Raw genomic sequence first — 21,124 nt, 5'->3', positions numbered from 1 at the left:
TCCCGGCCGCGGCCCAGGCCCCGCCGCCCGAGGCGCTGCCCACCGAGCCGGCCGCCGAGGCGGAGGCGGAGGCCGCTGCGGCGGCCGGGCCCGGGTTCGACGATGAGGAGGCGGCGGAGGGCGGCGGCCCCGGCCCGGAGGAGGTGGAGTGCCCGCTGTGCCTGGTTCGGCTGCCGCCCGAGCGGGCCCCGCGCCTCCTCAGCTGTCCGCACCGCTCGTGCCGGGACTGCCTCCGCCACTACCTGCGCCTGGAGATCAGCGAGAGTCGGGTGCCCATCAGCTGCCCGGAGTGCAGCGAGCGACTCAACCCGCACGACATCCGCCTTCTGCTCGCCGACCCGCCGCTCATGCACAAGTACGAGGAGTTCATGCTGCGCCGCTACCTGGCCTCGGACCCCGACTGCCGCTGGTGCCCGGCCCCGGACTGCGGGTGAGCGCGGGGGCGTGGCCGCCGGGGCAGGGGCTGCGGCGGAGGGGACCCGGGTCGGGGGACTGGACCCCCACCCCGCGTGTGGCCGGTCCGGAGAGGCGGTCCTCGGTGCGGCGTGTGCGTGTGTGTGTCCCAGCACCGAGGGAGAGGTGAGGGCTGAGCAGCGGAAGGGAGGAGAAGGCGGCAACTGCGGCGCGTTGGTAACCGGTCACTGTCCGCAAGCCCAGACGAGCGGGGGAAGGCACCCGCCACCCGCCCTGCGCGAGGGCTTGAGGTGGGGGCTGAGCAGTCGGGGAGGGGAGGGGAGCTGTCCATCAAGTCAGGAGGCAGGGAGAGGCTTTTAGGTGGGGTGCACGCCCCTCTGTCCAGAGGTAGGGGTCATGTCTTAATGACGGCGGGGAGGGGATAACGGGCAAAGGAAGGGATGAGAATATTCTGAGGGCCTCACAGCATTCGGAGGGGTGTGTCCCTTTGGCCAGGGGCAGACTTCGCAGCATTACGGGAGAAGGTGTGTTCTCACAGATGCTAAAGTTGGGATGGAGGTGATGGAAATGGCACTAGGGGGAAAGGACAGCTCACTGGCAGCTCTGGGGCTCTCTGGGCAGTGTGTGCCTTCTGTGCCAAGCTGTTGGAAGGCCCCCTGTGGTTCTTACACTGCTGCCTTGGGCAGGGTGAGGAGTGGACGGACCTTTTCTTTGTCCAGAGAAGCAACGGGGCACTGAGAAGAAGGATGCCCAGAGGCTGACATGGTAGGAGAAAATGTGTTACCCAGCCCCTCTGACCTTGACTTCTTGACGACAGTCTTTTTAAGGCACCATGTAGCCTGAATTTTTAAGGTCAGTGAGAATATATGCAATATGTGCAGAGACAGAATACCACCAGATTTTACTAGCTAAAGTATTCAATGGAGACCACCCTCCCACCACTTAAAAAAAAATCTGTTACTGTCAGTACATCCCATGAATAGTTGCATGCAGCAAAGAAGAGCTTATCTAAGTGATTAGGAGTCAGACTGTGCCATTTACCAGTTCTCTGACCTTGGGCAGATCATTTTATTCTTGTGTGTTATGTTTTGGGGACAAAAAGATGCTAGGGACTCCTTGCAATGTGTGAATGTAATGGTAGTAAAAAAGCTGCATGGGCCTTTGCTTCAAAGGAGTTAAGAAGGGCTTTTAATTGTAGCCTGTATACCAAGGCTGTTTTAAGATTTCTATGATGCTGGGGCACCCTGGGTGGCTCAGTTGGTTAAGCAGCTGCCTTTGGCTCAGGTCATGATCCCAGGGTCCTGGGATCAAGCCCTGCGTCCGGCTCTCTGCTCAGCGGAGAGCCTGCTTCTCCCTCTCCCTCTGCCTGCCACTCTGCCTACTTGTGCTATCTCTCTGTCAAATAAATAAATAAATAAATAAATAAATAAATAAAAAAGATTTCTATGATGCTACTATTTGTCCCCTTGAAAAGAAGCTGTCTTAAGAGTGTCTAGGACAGTAAGAAGAGTTAACTTCTGGGGCGCCTGGGTGGCTCAGCCGTTAAGCGTCTGCCTTCGACTCAGGTCATGATCCCAGAGTCCTGGGATCAAGCCCCACATCGGGCTCCCTGCTCTGCGGGAAGCCTGCTTCTCCCTCTCTCACTCCCCCTGCTTGTGTTGCCTCTCTCGCTGTGTCTCTCTCTGTCAAATAAATAAATAAAATCTTTAAAAAAAAAAAAAAAAGAGTTAACTTCTGTCTTTCTATTCTGCCAGACTTGTTTAGAGATGGGTGTGTTATTTAACCTCACTGAGATGGGGTTTCTAAATTACTTTGAAGTGTTGTGGTCAAAGGTATGGTGTTTGTCTATGGTAGATCACTTTCACTTTGAATTACTAAGTGTTGGAAACAACCTTGTAGGCTCTTATATCTGGTGGCCTGGTGATCTCACTGGCCTTAGGAGGCTAATGTATATGATAGGTTTTATAAATACTATTGATCTATTTTCCGAACCAAAGGAATATTTACTTAAGAGAACACTGCATGGTTAATTTTGACATAGTATATTAACTCCTTTTTGAGATGTGTTTCCTTGAATTTTAACTGAGAAATGTGGCGTTGCTGATTATCTTTCTGGAAAGCTCCCTTTTTGTTTTTATTTCTCTAAAGTCAATGACTGTCTTTGCTCACAACATTAAAAATGACAGGAATTAATTGATAATCTTTATGGTGACAACTGTAAACCATTACTAAAAGTTAATAAAGAATTAAGGCCATTTCTTATTTTAGCCAAGTATTGGTTTAGTATCATCTAGAGGGTTTTTTTTTATTAGTTAAAAGCATTATAATAATTTTATATATTTTTTTTAATGTGTTATCTGTGGGTTTAAAGAAGGTGAAGTCTGCAGAAAGAAAGAAAGCTGGCATCCAAGTATCCCAGGTGCCAGGCGTACATAATTTAATTTGATCCTTACAACATTGTAAGATAGATTTGATTTAGTTTTACAGATGAGAAAACTGAAATTTAAATAAATTGAGTGACTGTTCAGGGTCATGTAGCTAGTGGGTGGTGGAACCAGGCTTGAAACACTGGTCTTAACTCCAACCAAGGCCAATATTCTTTCCTCTCAACCTTTTCTTTTTAAAAAGCATGCACTTGTTGGCATTACTGGGGATGCTACTGTTTGTATCATTTTATCAAATGTGGCCTAAGGACAACTTTGAGAGAGCCATGGATCTGAAATCGTTTCTTTTCTGATTCTTTTTGTGAACAGCCTCTTATCTACTTTATTTTTCTTATCTGAAATAGGCCTAATCCTTTCCTGACTTGAGAAGCTTAATTAATGTTTGCAAAGTGTTTTGAGGTCTGCAATTGGAGGTGTTAGATAAACAGGGAGTAACTTTAAAATTCTGTCATTTCCCAAACAGGTATCTGAGTTCCCTGGGGATGTGGCCAATGGTTTTGCCACCTCTTGAATGCCAGGAGAAAAACAGCTTGTTTTGTTTTGTTTTGTTTCAAACTGTTCTATTCTTCTGTGTCTGGTAAAAATCATGGATGAGCAGTAAGTGTAATCCCTAGTTCTCTTCTTCTTGTACCTCACCATCTTTACTTTACTTACAGATCAAGTTCTTGCAGCCAAATTTATCAAGTCCTCCGTACGCTCTGTGTGTGTATGTGTATGTATTTAATAGAGTAGGGCTCCCTGCTCAGTGGGGAGTCTGCTTCTCCCTCTGCCCCTCCCCATGCTCATGCTCCCTCTCCCTCTTTTTCTCTCTCTCAAATAAATAAAATCTTAAAAAAAAAAAAAAAAAAGAATTACATTTGGCAGGGTGCAGGGGCATGTAAGTGGTCTTACAGAGTTCTGGTCATTAGTTTCACTGTGATTATGATAATGAGAACACTATATATTAAAAGATTTTTTGTTTACAAAATAATTTTAGAGCAGAGTCTTGAATTTTTCTTTTCCCATACTTGAATATGATCTTATTCATAAATAAGAGAACCAATTTCAGTGGGGCAACATTTACATTATTGTTTAATATTATTAAGTACAATATTACCAAGTATATGTAAAACATACTTTCAAATGAGATAAAATTAACTCAAAACACAAATAACTGACATTTTTATAGTTCTTTATAATCTTCAGATTATAAGCTCATTCAGGAATAATTTTAGTTTCATACAGGTGGATGGTGATGGTAAACTTATTTTATAAAGGAGAAACCAGTTCAGAGAAGTTTAAGTGTGGGCTTCAATGTCTCACAGCTAATAAATGGTGCAGTTGATACCCCTTAGAGTCTCTGCTTAAGCATGAGTCTTCTCAGAAACCCCCACATCATGTAAATATATAATCTTTTCCCCTCAAGTACCCTGTTACCAATCTTTAAACCCTTTCAGAATCTCTAGAAGACTGAGGGATGAGCAAAGGAGGCAACAGAAAATTTCCTGGTGTGTAGGGGCAGATCTTCTGTACAGATGAATAGGAGATAAGGCTGTCTTGACCTAAATTCTTTGTGCAGGTCCACAACTCCAGCCTCTCATTGCTGGCTCTCTCTCCTGCAGAGTCCCCCCTCCTACCTGACCCTAACAGGTAGTATCAGCTGTTGGCCTTCCTGGACAACTGACCTAGACCATCCCATAAATAGGAAGCTTCTGTTCATCTCTAGCATATTTATGAAGGAAGAACAAACTCCTTGAGCAAGACAAATTTCTCAGTCAGTGGAAAGGGATTTTTTTTTTTCCTCTCTGAAGCCTTCCTACATCTTTTATCTCTCTCTCTCTCTTTCTCTCTGGTATGACATTTTAAAAATTGAGATATAGCTGATCTGGACGTCTTCTCTTAATTTAGCTTTGTACCTCTATTTTCACAACTCTTCACTCTATCCCCCACCCCTCACCTGCCCATCTACATCCAGCTCCATACATCTTTCCCATATTTGCCAGTGTATCATTCTAAAGTGGAACATTTTATATCACTCCCCTGCTTCAAGCTGTTCATACTTGACCTATAAAATGACTTCTTATGTCTTTAAGAACTGATTATTTATATGATCTACCCTTATAATTTAAGCCCCTTTACAGTCTACTACCATCTTTTCATCTTGTTTTCTTTTTTTCACTTACATCAATATTTTCCAATGTATATTTTGGTATTACTGGAAAGGTAAACATTTTGTGACCAAATAAGCTTGGGGGGGAGTATTGGATTGAACAAAATTTATTTCTGAGTTTTTTGTACCCTTTAAACATGCTAATATACACTATAAATTTTGCTAATGCTAATATACAGTGTAAATCTTCAATCTGGTGTAATTTTCCCAAACTTAAATCAACAGGAAACATGTTTTTGTTTTTTCTATGGCATCTTAAACTGACATTTTCCCTGATTATTTGCAGTTTTCTAAACTCCTTTAACAGTTACTCTGTACAGTTATTCTGTCTTCTGTTAGTGTCCTTATTTAACAATGAATCTTGTGCTCTGAATAGATTGAGAGTTCCTCTAGCCTAGGTTATCCATATTCCAACTTTTTCTACAACTCTATGAACAAAATTTTTCATTAGATCCCAGAAGAATGGGATAGTTGAATTTTGATGAGGTAGATAAAGAAAATGAACAGCCCAGTTTTTGAAAGAGACACAGATAATGGGGGTGGAGGGCAAGAAGAGGACAGACAGATGATCATTCAGTAGACACTTTTGAGAATTATGTAGTGTTGAACTTTCCTTAGGTGAATATTGGGTATTACAAAAAGGACTTAGACGTTGTCCTCTTGACAGGGAGTTTGGCCTGTTAGAAGAGATTAGATAGATAGATATAGATAACAGATTATAAATTCAGTGTAATACATACTAAAGAAAACACAAATGCTCTTAGAGGGTAGATGAAAGATTTTGCATGATGGGGTCAAGAAAGACTTCACAGAGGAGGTAATATTTGATCTGGGCCTTGAAGAATGTAAGTAGGAATTCATACCAGGCAAACAATGGTGCGAGTAGAGAAAAAGCATCTTAAACCAGAGTGTTTTGAGCAAGTGAAGTGCATAGAGGTATAAAAATACAGTAGTAAGTCTGGAATCTAGTTTGGTCAGCCTCTGGATGCACAATATAGAGAGCATCATCTGGAAAGTAACTAGAGATCAATCTGAAAAGGTAGACTGGACTCCAGTTGATAGACTTATCTAAGCCATGCAAAGAAGTTTAGGTTTGACGGACTTTTTTTTTCTTTTTTGTTGAAGGACTTTAAGTAAAAGAGTTACATAATGATAGATAACCTTCTGGAATTGGAACTTGGATTGGAGTGGGGAATAAGGAGACCAGATATTAGTCTCTTGCAGTTGTCTGGCCAAGAGGTGACATAAATTTAAACTAGGGCAAAAAAAAAAAGAGGAAGAGAGTAAGAGTACAACTCATGACAACTTGGCGCATTTCTACTACCCTTACACATGCTCAGGGTCCATTTGTAAATGAAGTTATGTGGCCTGGAGCTAGAAAGTTCAAACATAATATAGGAACACATTTCTTTAACTACTAGGGTCTGTTAGAGCATAATCAAATTCATAATAATGGGATTTTTTCTCCAGGGCCAAAGTTAGGTAGTGCTGTGGTGTAGACTGTCACATATTATGATATTTCTGAAGACTTAGGAAATTAGTAAATTTATATAAACATAAGGGGAGGGGGAAGGATACATCTGTTTTCTTAGCAGCATGTAATTTCCATCACCCTCTATTTAGCTTCTTCTTTCTCCCCTCTTATTTAGCTTCTAATTAGCAAACCTGAATGCTTGGTTAAGCCAAGAGCAGGGTAGGAGATAGGCTCCAGGGTAGGACATGGAAGAGAAGGAACAAGATTGTCAAGGCGGCTTTGGTCTCAAGGATGAAGTTTTTTTTCAACTACCTGGGGAAGATTACCCTATTCAGAATTTAGGAGTTTGCTCCTAAAATGGGCTTAGACAAAACTTTAGGTCTAAGTTCTAGTACCTGGCATATAGTAAACCAATAGATACATGGATAAGGTTTAAAGATTGCTTTAGGGTAAAGTAATAGCCCAGGAGAAGAGTTAGAATGGCCTGGGGAAGGTAAAAAACTAAACAGGAAAGGGTCTCAAACATTCATTCAACACAAGTATTTTGAGCATGAACCAGTATGCTAGACCCCGAAGATTAAAACATGGATGATACTTTTCCTTGAGTCTAGTCTGGTTGGGGAAGCACACATATAAACAGATAATTAATGTGATAAGTAATATAAAGTAATTGTACATAGGCATAAAGTAGGCAGCCAGCTGCCTGGAGAGGTTAAGTATTAAGTAGATTTTATAGGGAAGATGACATTTGAGCTGGTTCTTAAGTGGATAAGTATTTGCCAGGGCAAGAAGAAAGGAAAGAACATTCTAGGCAGAAGGAGTAGATTATGCGAAGGCCAGGAAGTAGGATAAAATGTGCTATATTTTTATACCATACCTTTCAGGGCAAGATCTCAAATGCAGTTCTAGAATATGTTTGGTTACACTTGAAGGTGGCAAGCACCTATATCTCCATTTCTGGGATAGAGGTTAAGGCTTGGAGATTTAAATTAGCTCAGTGTCATGCAGTATGAGTCAGGGACAAGGAGCCCAGGCCAGGCGCCCAAAAACAGGAATGCCAAGTCTCGTGCCCTGACTAATTCTGTGTCATGGTAATAGATTGTTGTGGGCTCATGAGTATTTGGGATTATTTTACTTCCTTGGAACCAAATTCCACACCCAAAAGTGACATTATCAATCTTGTCAAGTGTTCATCTTAAAAGAAAAAAAAATCTGTTAATAAATATTTATTTCCACCAGGTGAGGTAGGAATAGATCAGGAAATGATCAAGGCTTCTTGACTGTCTATGTAATTTGTATCATCAGAAGTTGATTTAAGGTACTGAGGTTATCCAGTACCTTTCCCATTTAACACAAAATAGCAAGCAGGTCACTTTCTTTAGGAGAAACATTGTTTATCTGTAGTAGCTATTTTGCAGCTAGGTTGGGTAAATTTGCTCAGAACTCCTACAGGATATGAATCATTTGCATTCACACATTGACCTATTCTCCCTTTGCTCTTTCTGAGAAGAGTTTTAGTACAGACTGTATTATATAACACAAATGATATGTCATTGATATTTTCAGTGTCATTCTCAAATCAACTTGCAGAATCTATAATAAACCTGAGAACTTGAGTTGCTGTTATGAATGTCTAATGTACATTCAAAAAAACAGTAGAATAAATCCAAGAAAAAGTTATTAGCCTTTTTTATAAGTTACTTGAGGTCTTTGGCTATTTGAGGAGAAAGTGGAATAGGGGACAACAAAGCCCAATGGCAACACCTAAGCCTGCACTTACTGACCTGTTTAAAAATTGTTTGAACTTTCACAACTGCTATGTTCCCTTCTTTGTTTCTTTAAATTACTTTTTAAATTTTTTTATCTTAAGTCTTCATTTGTTAGGGTAATCTGAACATTTGGTTGACATATTTTGAACTAGTCAGAAGGGCTAATGGTTGTAAATATATTGGATTGTTTGTGAGAGAGTAATTCTTGGAAAATAAGTGTGAATTATAAGAAACAATTGATGTTGGTGCAGATGGATTCTGAGTTGTGCATCTTTACTAAGAATATGTGTCAGAAGAGAGAAGGAAGGGGAGGGAGATAATAGCCTTATTATGTATTAATTAGTAAGGTAGATGAGTGGTATTCTTGGATTCTGGAGCCTGTCAAGGAAGTAGATATTTCAAGGTATAGATGTGAGCTAAAAAAAAAAAAAAAAAAAAAAAAATTGAAAGATAAAATGAGCTTTCATTAGGAGAAGTTGATCATGAATCCATCTGTGGCTATTGTCTCAGGCTGTGTGTGCTCAGACCAGCTTCACTGTGGAACTTAAAAATGAAAAAGTATACTTTAGTTTCACTATACTTTCGTTTTACAAACATTCTGTCCTTTAATGTAAACAAATTCTAATCTCTCTAAATATAGCAAACCATCAAAACGATATAGTTTTGTACCCTGTTATTTGTGAAACTTGCTGTGGTAAACTCTTAAAGTAGCTTAAACTGTGACTGAATGTATGCTAGAATCCAGGCTAAATATTGTATTTTCCCCTATTTCTTCAGAAGGTAAATGATTAGTGTTTTTAGAATCTCAAGAAGAAATTTACTTTCTCACATAGAATATGTTTTACAGTTTGTTAGGCATGCTTGTGTGTGTGTATGTTATGAGTTACATGTATACTCTTTTCTTTATATCATGTGTAGTGGTAACGAGTGTCAGTGTTACCCCACTGAAACTGGTGAATAATGTCTTTTTCCGATCGTTCTTACCTTACTGATATCTCTTCCTGTTTCCTTACCCAGTTATGCAGTTATTGCCTATGGCTGTGCCAGCTGCCCAAAGCTGACCTGTGAGAGGGAAGGCTGCCAAACGGAGTTCTGCTACCACTGCAAGCAAATATGGCATCCAAATCAGACATGCGATATGGCCCGTCAGCAGAGGGCACAGACTTTGCGAGTACGGACCAAGCACACTTCAGGTCTCAGTTATGGGCAAGAATCTGGACCAGGTATAAGTTGGCATTGTCTCATTTTTCTCTTTATTTGATATTTCATGATGTGAGCCTAAAGCTGGGAGAGATTATTTTGCTGTATAACCAAGTATTTCCTGGGATCAGAGAGCAGAAAATACTTGGTAATACTTTCAATATTATATTTGATATGTAGTTTCTCTCTCTGACAACTGTAGGTTTTCCAACCTATAAATTGGTAAAATTGGAAAGCAACAAAATTGAATTGTTTAGTTTCTACCTTTTTAATAATATGTCTTATACTGGTGAGTATATAGGTCCTTTTGCGAGGGACTTTTTCAAAACTTTAATTGTGAGCAGAAAGATAATTAGTATTAAACCTCTACTGTCTTCCTACTAGCTTTAAGTGCATCACCGCTTTTGGAAGTAGGGTACAGACTGAAGGAAAGGAAATAATATTAGTATGGATTAATGATTAACCTTAAAAGGAGGAACCTTGGCAAGTCAGAGTAAACCTATTTAAAAATGTCAGTGGGTTTATTGCCTTTTATAAATGTATTTTATTTCATTGATGTCATTTGGGAGAGGCTGGTAGGAAAGATTTTACCATTCACTTTTTCCTGGCACAGCATAATCTCCTAAATTGTCATTTTAATTGGATAGTTCCTAGCCTGCTGTGAAAATTACTAGGTGTGTGCTACATAGCATACCCAATTATTTTTAGGTTTTGAATTTGAAAGTATCATGGGAGGGGTCTGTGGGTTGTGTTAACAGCACATCACAATGATACTTGCTGAGCCTGAGAAATGAATTTCCTGAGTTAAAGTTTTTCAAAACTTAAAGCCAATTCCAAGCTGCAGACTATTATTCCTGCAGAACTCTGCTTTGAATTCTGCCAGCCTATTGGCTGGTGAAATTCCATTTTTCTTGGAACCATCTTTGTTTCTAGGGAAGTCTTCTTGTTCAGAGTGTGGCTTAAGTGCTATGTAAGATGCCAGTTTTGGGGATAGGCAGCTCAGTATGAGACAGGATCCATTTTATGAAAATTCCTGAGGTCTAGACATAGCCAGCCTTCCAGTGAAGTGGGTTGCACAATTTAGAATTCTCAGCCAAGAGTTGACTGCCTCCTCACTTTTTATATATATTCCTAGGAATAATAAATCAAATTAGGTTTAACTGGGGGTATTTTTCTGCCCAATCTTCCTTCCCCCCTTAGCAGATGACATCAAGCCATGCCCACGATGCAGTGCTTACATTATCAAGATGAATGATGGAAGCTGTAATCATATGACCTGTGCAGTGTGCGGCTGTGAATTCTGTTGGCTTTGTATGAAAGAGATCTCAGATTTGCATTACCTCAGGTGAGATGGGAAATGTGTCCATTGCTTTATAGTCTTGTTCTTTTACTGATTTAGGGAAAAGGATGTCAAAGAGACACGGTTGTCTGTCCTCTCATTGCAGGATAAGGAAGCTATAAAAAGTTCTTCTCAAACACTCCTGTGACTATGTTTTTCTTCAGTTCAGCAACTTCCAGGGACTATTTTCATTACCTTCCAGATAGAGTTCAATTTCCCTAGCATGGCTTTGCCACAGTCTGGCCCTAATCTCCTTTTCTAGCTTTTTCCATGTTGTTTTTATACATGCTATATTCCGGTAACCTGGGCTTGCTATTCCCTGTGTCTCCTCTGGCTACCTTTCTTGTTCATGTTCTTTCATAATTGTTCATGTTCTTCCCTTTGCCCAGAATACTTTCTGATCACGTCACCCTCCCAGCAAGCCCCTCTTCTCTCAACCTGTTCAGTTCTTATTTCCCCTTCAGGGTCCACTTAAATGCCATTTCATCTATGATGCCTTCCCCAGCTTTTTCTGCCTCATTCTTCTGTATTGGCATTCCTTAAATGTTTCATTATAAACATCACTACTTTTACTTCATATACATATCTAATTTTGCTAAACTGCATACATTTATTAAGGCCAGAGTTATCTTTTTACAGTTCCTTGCATGTAATGACTTTACAAAGAATTCAGAGTGAATATTAAAATATTGTCCTGAAGGAGTTAATATTTACAAACTTAACATTCACTGTGTGGATGAAACATTACATTTCCAATATAGCAAACTTTGACTTACTTACACTGTACTGATTATCGGGAAACAGAGGTGTGTAAGACATGATCCCTACTTTCAAAATTGCTTATCCTGTCTAGTAAGAGAAGACAAGACAAAGGGAGTGAGCAAAAATGGTTGAACACAGAAGGACTGAGTATAAAAGTAGCCAAACTCAAGAGTATGAAACTTTATGTACATAAAGGGTGTGACAAAGTCTTTTTATATCCTTCCCCAGAAACATAGTTTACACTATCTATTGGGATATGGGTAGGACACATGCCAAGAAAACTATTCAAGTCAATGTTCATTAGCTGCAGGGCACAGTGCTTTTGAATGAGATGTCAAGTGTGTAGGTTGTGCAGGATCCCAAGTAGTATATCAATCAGGGAAGCTGGATCAGTGTTGGGTTAGGGAGGACAGAGTTCAGTAGCAAAGAAAGGAAAAGAGGTTTCAAGTCTGTCTTTACAAACAAAAGTCAAGCCTGTCTTTACAAACAAAAGTAAAGGGCCCAGAGCTCTAATCTGACCTTGTCTTTTGCTCCCCCTCATGTAATATATTCATTTCCTAAAACCTCTTGTAACTGTTAATCATCTTATTGAAAAAGAAGGCTCTTGCTCTTATCAAGCCCTCTGTTGACAACAGCTGCATTTGTAATATTGATATTAACTTTAGCATGTTTCCTCTGCAGCCCCTCTGGCTGCACATTCTGGGGCAAGAAGCCGTGGAGCCGTAAGAAGAAAATTCTTTGGCAGCTGGGAACACTGATTGGTGCGCCAGTGGGGATTTCCCTCATTGCTGGCATTGCCATTCCTGCCATGGTCATTGGCATTCCTGTTTATGTTGGCAGGAAGGTAAGACATGCTGAGTTCTGTGTGTGTTCTATCCCCAGGTTTGTTGGTAAAGTTTTGAAGGAAATAGGGAGGAGCTTATATTTCAGAGCTTCCTGAAAACCAGCTGGTTCTTAGATAAAAATAACCTTAATTTCTTAAATGGATTTTCATAAACCCCAAGAGATCTGAAAGTTCTTATTAGCATCCTGGGCCTGGTTTGTCTCAGTGACTTAAAGGTGAAATACTTTCCTCACAACCCTGAGTTATTTTGTCTCTTCTTGGATTAACTTTTTCTGTATTAGTGTATGTCACCCTGGTCTGAGTTAGGTTAAAATTTGAGAAAGATGGCCTCTTGGTTGGTATGGGATATATTTTAATATAGATGGAATATTCACTTGTCTTTTTCCACCCCAGCAAAAAGATTGATATCCTAACCTACTGACCTGGATTTTCTTTCTTATTCTTAGATTCACAGCAGGTATGAGGGAAGGAAAACCTCCAAACATAAGAGGAATTTGGCTATCACAGGAGGAGTGACTTTGTCAGTCATTGCATCCCCAGTTATCGCTGCAGTTAGTGTGGGTAAGCTAGCCCAGACCGCGACTCTTCTCCTTCCTTCCCTCTCTTTTCTTCCACCACAACCTCCTACCCAGCTTTCTGACAAGAGCAGTTTAGCCAGCTGGCCAGATGTTTCACCTTGGAGGCTCCTACATTTTATGCTGAACCCACCTTGGGAGTTAACTCTATTAGGCACTGTTGTTATGATTATCAGCCACACTAAGTTGTCAGAGTTTGGGATCTTTCATTCCTAAATTAGTGCTTAGAACTCTGTCTGGCTCAGAGAAAAGGTTAAATTAAAGAATATTACTTTAAGGCCTAGTTTTTCACCTTTTATCTTCCTTCTCCACTTGCTAGGGAACCCACAAAATAAAATTACTTTTATTTTGATTTGCTTAATGCCTCACAGTATTTTGGGAGGCATGAGGGTTTGTTTTAGAATAAGAATATTATAACTAACATTTATTTTTTTATTTTTTATTTTTTATTTTTTTAAAGATTTTATTTATTTATTTGAGAGAGAGAGAATGAGAGACAGAGAGCATGAGAGGGAGGAAGGTCAGAGGGAGAAGCAGACTCCCCGCCGAGCAGGGAGCCCGATGCGGGACTCGATCCCGGGACTCCAGGATCATGACCCGAGCCGAAGGCAGTCGCTCAACCAACTGAGCCACCCAGGCGCCCCTATAACTAACATTTATTAAGGCTCTCCATGTACCAGGAGCAGTTCTGAGGGTTTTGCATGTATTAATTCATTTAATCCTCACAGCACTACAGTCGTGATAGTGAGGTGCTGTAATTTGCCCAAGGTCACTTAGCTGGAACATGAATCAAGGCAGTCTGACTTGAGAGCCTGTGCTCTTAATGGCTAAGCACATTCTGCCTTCACAGCAGTAAGATTTTGGAATTAACATCCTGGGGTGATCCTAAGCCCCAGGAGTCACTTATTTAATGTTTGAGTATTGATTGGTTCTTGGATTAGCATGTCAGCAGTGAGTAGAAGAGGGAAAATGAAATCAACATATACTTACTGTGCTGGGCACTGTACATACCTTCTCTTTTGATCGTTGACAACCCTGGGAAGATATGTGAGATTATACAGCTAGTAAATTGGAGCCAGGATTCTAATCCAGGCCTTTCTAATTCCCAGGTCCAGTCATCGTTCTGTTAGACCCAGCTACCTCTTTAGGATAGCCATCTTCTGTCTTTCTTTGGCCCTTTATAAAGTGGTTTGTCTGTGCTCAGGCTGGGAAGGAGAAATTTAGGGCAGTTGCAACCTGATGGCCTGCTGACTTGTTTCCTTCTCCTCCCCCAGGTATTGGCGTCCCCATTATGCTGGCTTATGTCTATGGGGTTGTGCCCATTTCTCTCTGTCGTGGAGGTGGCTGTGGAGTTAGCACGGCAAACGGAAAGGGGGTGAAAATTGAGTTTGATGAAGATGATGGTCCAATCACAGGTAAAGGGAGGATTTTAATTTCCCTTTGAATTTATGGTGCAGAACATAAAAATCAGTAGAATTCAGCACATTTTACGGAGAGATTGTCATTGGATTACTTTGGATAATGAGCTTTGTAGGGGGTAAAGTATTTTTAGCTTTTCATTTCTTTGTTCCAGAATTATTAGGTTAATTCCTCTGGTACTTGGCTCTGTGTGGCAGGTACAAACTATAGGATTCCAAGTAACTCCAAGTATGCTGGTAATAGTAGTGATTATAATAAAGTTTTATATCTGCACAGTACTTTATAATTTTCAGAGGACTTTACACAGTTATTATCTCACCTGGTTTTTAGAATAGCTTTCTTTTTTTTTTTTTTTTTTTAAGATTTTATTTATTTGCGAGAGAGAGAATGAGAGACAGAGAGCACGAGAGGGAGGAGGGTCAGAGGGAGAAGCGGACTCCCTGCTGAGCAGGGAGCCCGATGCGGGACTCGATCCCAGGACTCCAGGATCACAACCTGAGCCGAAGGCAGTCGCTCAACCAACTGAGCCACCCAGGCGCCCTAGAATAGCTTTCTGAATAGAGAGGGCAGGGGCTATTATTATCCCCATTTAATGGGAACTTCTTTAAGCTTTTGTCTCAACATCTGTTAAATGGGTTTAAGAGCTTCTGCAGAGCTAGGACTAGAGCAAGTCTTCCAGCTTCTTGTTTTGTTCCCCTGACTTCTACTTTGATGTTTTCACTTTACCATATTAACTAAGCTAGGGCACAGAGAATCCCACAATTTTTGAAGCTTCAACTAGAATCAACACCTAACATGACCTAAACATGTTTTGAAATCTTCATGTTTGATTAGATGGCATCTATGGTATAATGGACGGAATAGTGGACTTGGAATCAGAAGTGTAGTTTTGTGTGACCAGCCGTGACTTGGACATGTCATTTAGTTCTAGACTTTCGTTTTCTCCTCTAAAATTCAGTCTGTTATTGCGTAGTTATTGGGAAGATTAAATATTAACAATATGTTAAAACACCTGATGTGTGGTGGCTGCATATAGTAGCTGTTCATTAATTGAGTAAATGAGGATTTTTCTACATGAATATTCTCCACTCTGAAGAATCATTACAGGAAAATAACAGACTCTATTTTGATGCTGTGTTATCTTGAATTGAAATGTTTGGTTCCATCCCCAGTGGCTGATGCCTGGCGAGCCCTCAAGAATCCCAGCATTGGGGAAAGCAGCATTGAAGGTCTGACTAGCGTATTGAGTACCAGCGGAAGCCCTACAGATGGACTCAGTGTTATGCAGGGTCCATACAGCGAGACAGCCAGCTTTGCAGCTCTCTCAGGGGGCACTCTGAGTGGTGGCATTCTTTCCAGTGGCAAGGGAAAATACAGCAGGTAAGCAAATGGATAATTTCTTTTTTTTTTTTTTTTAAGATTTTATTTATTTATTCATGAGAGACAGAGAGAGGGAGAGAGGCAGAGGGAGAAGCAGGCTCCCAAGGAACAGAGAGCCCGATGCGGGACTCGATCCCAGGACCCTGGGATCATGACCTGAGCTGAAGGCAGACGCTTAACCATCTGAGCCACCCAGGCGCCCCGCAAATGGATAATTTCTGACAGAACCAGTTGGAATGATAAGTAACATACCTGTATTGAGCCATGTCTCTGTGCTAAGCACATCTCATATATCATCTCATTTTGATGTAATCATCAGTGGTTTGTGGGGTTTTTTGTTGTCTTTTTTTTTTTTTTTAATTTTATAATGAGAAAACAGGCTCTGAAACGTTAAATGACTTAACAGAAAGTTCAGTGTTCTTTCCACTGCACCATAGTGGCTCCATATAAAGAGCAATCCTGACTTCAGATTTTCCCTCTAAAACATTAGGCTGCCTGCTTCTAGAAGGGAAAGCATGCATTTTTGTAGAATTCCCAAGGCTGTGCTCCCCATTAGGCTTGTCATTGACTTTCAATTGAATAGCATTTATACTGTGTCTTGTTGGCTTACTGGTGCTGTGATCCTTATTACTTTCTTATTCTTATTCCCATTTGATAGATAAGGAAAATCAATTCTATGAATTTGTGTTGAGAAGCTGTAAAGCTTTATGACTAAAAATGTTATGACTTGCTTAGTCATTTAGTTAGATAGATAAACCAGAACGTATTCAGAGGAGCATAGCAGGTATTATATGAGAAGCAGTTAGTTGAATGCACTGGAGAAGAAAGACCTGCAGATGGGGCAAAACAAGGTAGGCAAGTAGGAGAAATGGTTGCCTTCAGATATCTGAAGGATTTTGAACAGGAAGAAAGGATTCTGACTCATGCCAGGAGGTAGATTAAGACAACTTGGCGGAAGCTAGAAGGAAACTTAATTTTGTTTCATTATAGAGAATATTGGAAAAATCTATATAAAAGTTCAAAGAAGGATTGGATTACTTTAGAAGATACTGAGCTGCCTATCCCTGGACGTGTTTAAAGTAAGACCAGATGGCCATTTGGCTATTAGAAGGAGTCAAGCAACAGATGACAGATGGACTGGATCCCACACCTGAGTGCCTGTCAGTCACCTGGGAGCCTCTTAAAAATAGATTTCAGGGCCTTATCCCAAAATTAATAAATTGAATCCCCTGGAGTAGGACCTAGGGATCTGTGTTTTGAAAAGGTTCCCCAGGTGATTGCACAAGCTAGCATCTGGGAAGCACCTAAGTGATGACATTTGTGAAAGGCCTCTTCCAATTCTGAGATTCTATGGAAAAGCTGAAACTAGAATGCAGGTCTCTGATTCGACACACTTTCCATTGCACTGCCTCATTTTCCTGGGCCATGGCACATTCTTGAAGGGTATCTGAGGCTGGAGCTGCAGAGTGAAGGTGTGGGCAGTAGGATGGGGGTTGCTCGAATGTGCAGCTGAAGGCTGGTGCTGACCTGTCTGTGCCTCATGACTCTGGTTGTCTCTTGTTAGGGGATCCCGCCCCCACATGCCAGAGAACTCACTGCTGGGCTTTCTTAAAACCATCACCCTTGTAAATAAGCAGACAGACATAATTGGAGACTGACTTGCTGAAATTGCAACTTAGCCAGTCCAGCTGTTCCAGTTCTGTGAAAGCCTTTTATAGGAAGTGGATGAGTCAGATGGGTTTGACTGTGAAACCTATTAAGAGGAAATACTTAGGTGTGCAGCAAACCGGTGTTAGAGCCAAGGAGGGAAATAGTTCTGGGTTCTCAGCTTTGAGACACCATCGGGAAAGTTTGCTGCTCCTGTGGGAGGTCAGATCCTCGATGTCCTTTAATCTTATAGCCTGGGGGTAATTTGATTGCTAAGTGTTTTGAGTTCCTATGTGCAAGACACAGAGGGTAAAGTGTGAATGAGATGTGGTCTCTCCTTTTTTTTGGAACTCACAGATGAGTGAGGGAGAGATGCATAAATTAATTTAATAAATAGGTAGATGCTGTGGGAGCATTTAATAGGGAATGACTGGTTTGCTGGGAGAGTGAGGGGGATGATACTTCCTCTGTTGTTAAGGACTGAATATGAGTTTGTCACATAGAGAAAGGAAACTTCCAGAGAGAGGGAATAGCATATGCAAAGTCATGGAGGTAAACAACATATATAAGTGTGTAAGGAAAGAAAGAATTCAGAGTGATTATGATTTGGAACCTATGGTGAGAGATGGAACTGGAGAGAGAGCTTGGAGGCAGATCAGAAAACCAGGAGAGGACTGTTGGCAGTAGAGAGCCAAGAGAGGACTGTTAGAGTGATCAGGACTTTGTCCACACTGGCACTGATGTGGAAGGTGTTGGACTTGAACTTAAGGCTGCTGGAGAGAGAACCCAATTGCAATTTTCCAGGCAGGAGATGTTCAACGCCTAAAGTTAAGTAGTAGCAATGGGGATAGAAAGGAGGGGACGATTTCAGTAGATATTCGAGAGAGAAACTGGGTGAGCATCTATTTGAGCTATTTGACAATTGGAGAAGATCAGATCAACTCAATTAGCAAGAGAATAATAGAGATGTGTGCCAGGAAGCAGACTGTCTCGGAATACCCAGGTCTCGTATTAACTTGATCGTCCCCTCTTTACACAGGTTAGAAGTCCAAGCCGATGTCCAAAAGGAAATTTTCCCCAAAGACACAGCCAGTCTTGGTGCAATTAGTGACAACGCAAGTACTCGTGCTATGGCCGGTTCCATAATCAGTTCCTACAACCCACAGGACAGGTATGTGAACAGTCAGAGATGCCCAGGAGAGGTTACAGTTTGTGGTCGGGTCCTAGGCCTTCAGAAGCTCAATGCCTCATGTTAGGGCTGTGAGTACCATCAGATGGGATATAGAGTGTGTGCCCTGAGTGCACTGGGTAGGTTCTTGTTATAAGAGTGTTTGGGATCTCTTGATTGATTCTTCTTCTTAGCATTTGATTTTTAGGGGTTTCTTTCTTCCTTTTCTTTCCTTCCCCCATTTTTTGGGGTCTTTTTTGGCTATTGTATAATTATTCTCATGAAACTTAAGGAGCTAGATTGCTGTTCACTGATGTCTGTGGGTCTGTGGCTTTTGCTCTCATGTCACCCTTTGCCTGATGTGACTCCTGTCACCTAGTTCTCTTTATTTTTGAGAAGCTAGTATAACTGATACGGTGTGATTGCAGCACTCCCTACTGGAGAGGTTCTGGTTTCTTCTAATTGTGCCACAGTAGTAAAACTACGAATCTTCTTTCACTTTCATATTTGAGTAAGATAGTGTGAGGGTCTGACCCTTAGTTGAATTTTGAAGGCTCTTTTTTAGTTGTGTAAAGAAATTGGCAGAGGTGCGTGTGTGTTCTTAATCATCAAAAGGGATCTAGTTCTTCTTCATCTTATTGGAGAGTTAGGTTAAATTTTTATTTTTGCTAAAAGTGAGCTTTCGTCTACAGTTGACCTATGTTTTGGACTTCCTAATCCTGAATCCACAAACTGCTTGTACCAACAGGTATAGCATGAGCCATACATGACTCAGCAAAGTGGATTTTGTCTCCACAGAGAATGCAACAATATGGAAATCCAAGTGGACATTGAAGCCAAACCAAGCCACTATCAGCTGGTGAGTGGAAGCAGCACGGAGGACTCGCTCCATGTTCATGCTCAGATGGCAGAGAATGAAGAAGAAGGTAGTGGTCGTGGCGGCAGTGGCGGCAATGAAGAGGATCCCTCCCGCAAACACCAAAGCTGTGAACAGAAAGACTGTTTGGCCAGCAAAGCTTGGGACATCAGCCTGGCCCAGCCCGAGAGCATCCGAAGTGACCTGGAGAGCTCTGATACGCAGTCAGACGATGTGCCAGACATCACCTCAGATGAGTGTGGCTCCCCTCGCTCCCATACGGCAGCCTGCCCCTCGACTCCCAGAGCCCAAGGTGCACCGAGCCCAAGTGCCCATACGAACCTCTCTGCCCCAGCCGAGGGGAAGACTGTCTTGAAGACAGAAGGTGCAGAAGCCAGAGTATGAAGTGGAATGAATGCTCCTGTTCTGAGAAGCACACTTGTTGTAACTGCATCTTTTGGAATATTTTTTGGGGGAGGCGGGGATTTATGTATTTTATTTCAAAGATTCTCTGGTCACAGGTTTTCCCCAGGGAAATTCTGAGAAATTTGCAGTTTCTTACTAGAAAAAACATGGAGATTTTTGCCCTTAGTCCTACCCCCACCCCCTCCCTCCTTTTTTTAGTTTTAATTTATTGGTTAAACTGATGGTGGCGATCCGTGAGGTGTGTCAAAGAGTGTACAGATGTATGTGTGTATATTGTATGTATGCTAACATATTACTGAAGGACACATTTTAATAAAGATTTCTGTCGTAATTCAACTCAATCTCATTTTCCTTGGCTTGGATAGTTCTACAGAGCCAAGTGTTTGAATAGACCACTCACGTCTTTAACAGTCTCTAGATCGGAGTTTTCCCAATCCCAGGAAAGGATTGTATTCTAATTAGACTGCAGTGGAGTCCTCTATAAACCAATGACTCCTAGCCTGACAGGAAGCAAAGGTAGCTTGCTTTGGACTGCGTAGTCAGACTGAAGCCTTAGCTGAGTCAGCCATGTGAAGAAGCTGTAGATTAAAATGAACCTTGTTTGCCCTCTCGAGGCAGCTGTGTAGTTTTGCTGTTAAAGCTTTACTTCGCATTGTAGTCACCAGTAGAAATGTACTTCAGAGGAGGGAAGGGGCGGTGGCTGTTGCAGTGCCTCTTCGGAGAGAGCCCAGTGAATGGTGCAGGGTTAAAACTTGGGGACAAAGTATTCTTACTGGAGAAGGAAAGGTCCTGATTTTGCCTAATCACCAAGCAGTAACCCAGGTGTTTGTTGTATTCTCTGGTATGCACTCCCTGTTCCAAAACGCTGTCTCTGTTTTGCCAATGTAGTTTAAGTAAGAGGGCCTAAGGAATCTGACTTAAGATTCGTAATGAAAGGAGACAGGAGACATGCCATCAGCATCTCAACATTTAATTTTATCTGCTCTTATAAAGTCATCAGAATTGCGCTAAGTTGGTATTACTCAGGGTTCTGGCTCTGTCTAGAATAATGACCTTAGCAAGAAAGCTCATACATAGTGTAGCAGAAAACCTAAAAGATTCATGAAACCTGATGTAAGATTCTAAATCTGGCAGTAACTTTGTGACTGTGAATCAGTTTCTCTCTCATGCCCCTGATTTCCCCAACTCTTAAACAATATTTAAGGAGCTTCCAGTGCCAAACTTCTCTAGCCCCTTAGCCCTGGGCCCAGAGAAAGAG

The 21,124-nt window shown here is 41.5% G+C and overlaps 1 protein-coding gene across 1 annotated transcript in view; it reads left to right on the top strand.

Annotated features, from left to right (window-relative positions):
- The window catches only part of RNF19B (ring finger protein 19B), a 20,860-nt gene extending 658 nt beyond the window's left edge, over positions 1-20,202 (top strand). The window contains exons 2-10 of the mRNA XM_044913953.1: positions 1-430; positions 9,268-9,473; positions 10,651-10,795; positions 12,233-12,395; positions 12,842-12,956; positions 14,245-14,385; positions 15,562-15,769; positions 18,456-18,587; positions 19,383-20,202. The exon at positions 1-430 is cut by the window's left edge and continues 35 nt beyond it. Coding sequence (XP_044769888.1) covers positions 1-430; positions 9,268-9,473; positions 10,651-10,795; positions 12,233-12,395; positions 12,842-12,956; positions 14,245-14,385; positions 15,562-15,769; positions 18,456-18,587; positions 19,383-19,845 — 2,003 coding nt within the window. The 3' untranslated portion in view covers positions 19,846-20,202. The remainder of the gene's footprint in view (positions 431-9,267; positions 9,474-10,650; positions 10,796-12,232; positions 12,396-12,841; positions 12,957-14,244; positions 14,386-15,561; positions 15,770-18,455; positions 18,588-19,382) is intronic.
- The last annotated feature ends 922 nt before the right edge of the window (positions 20,203-21,124 follow it).

The sequence above is a fragment of the Neomonachus schauinslandi genome, chromosome 4 (assembly GCF_002201575.2).
Source record: "Neomonachus schauinslandi chromosome 4, ASM220157v2, whole genome shotgun sequence".
Taxonomy (NCBI): Eukaryota; Metazoa; Chordata; class Mammalia; order Carnivora; family Phocidae; genus Neomonachus; species Neomonachus schauinslandi.
The sequence above is the reverse complement of the archived record's forward strand: the minus strand, read 5'-3'. Positions and strand labels throughout refer to the sequence as shown.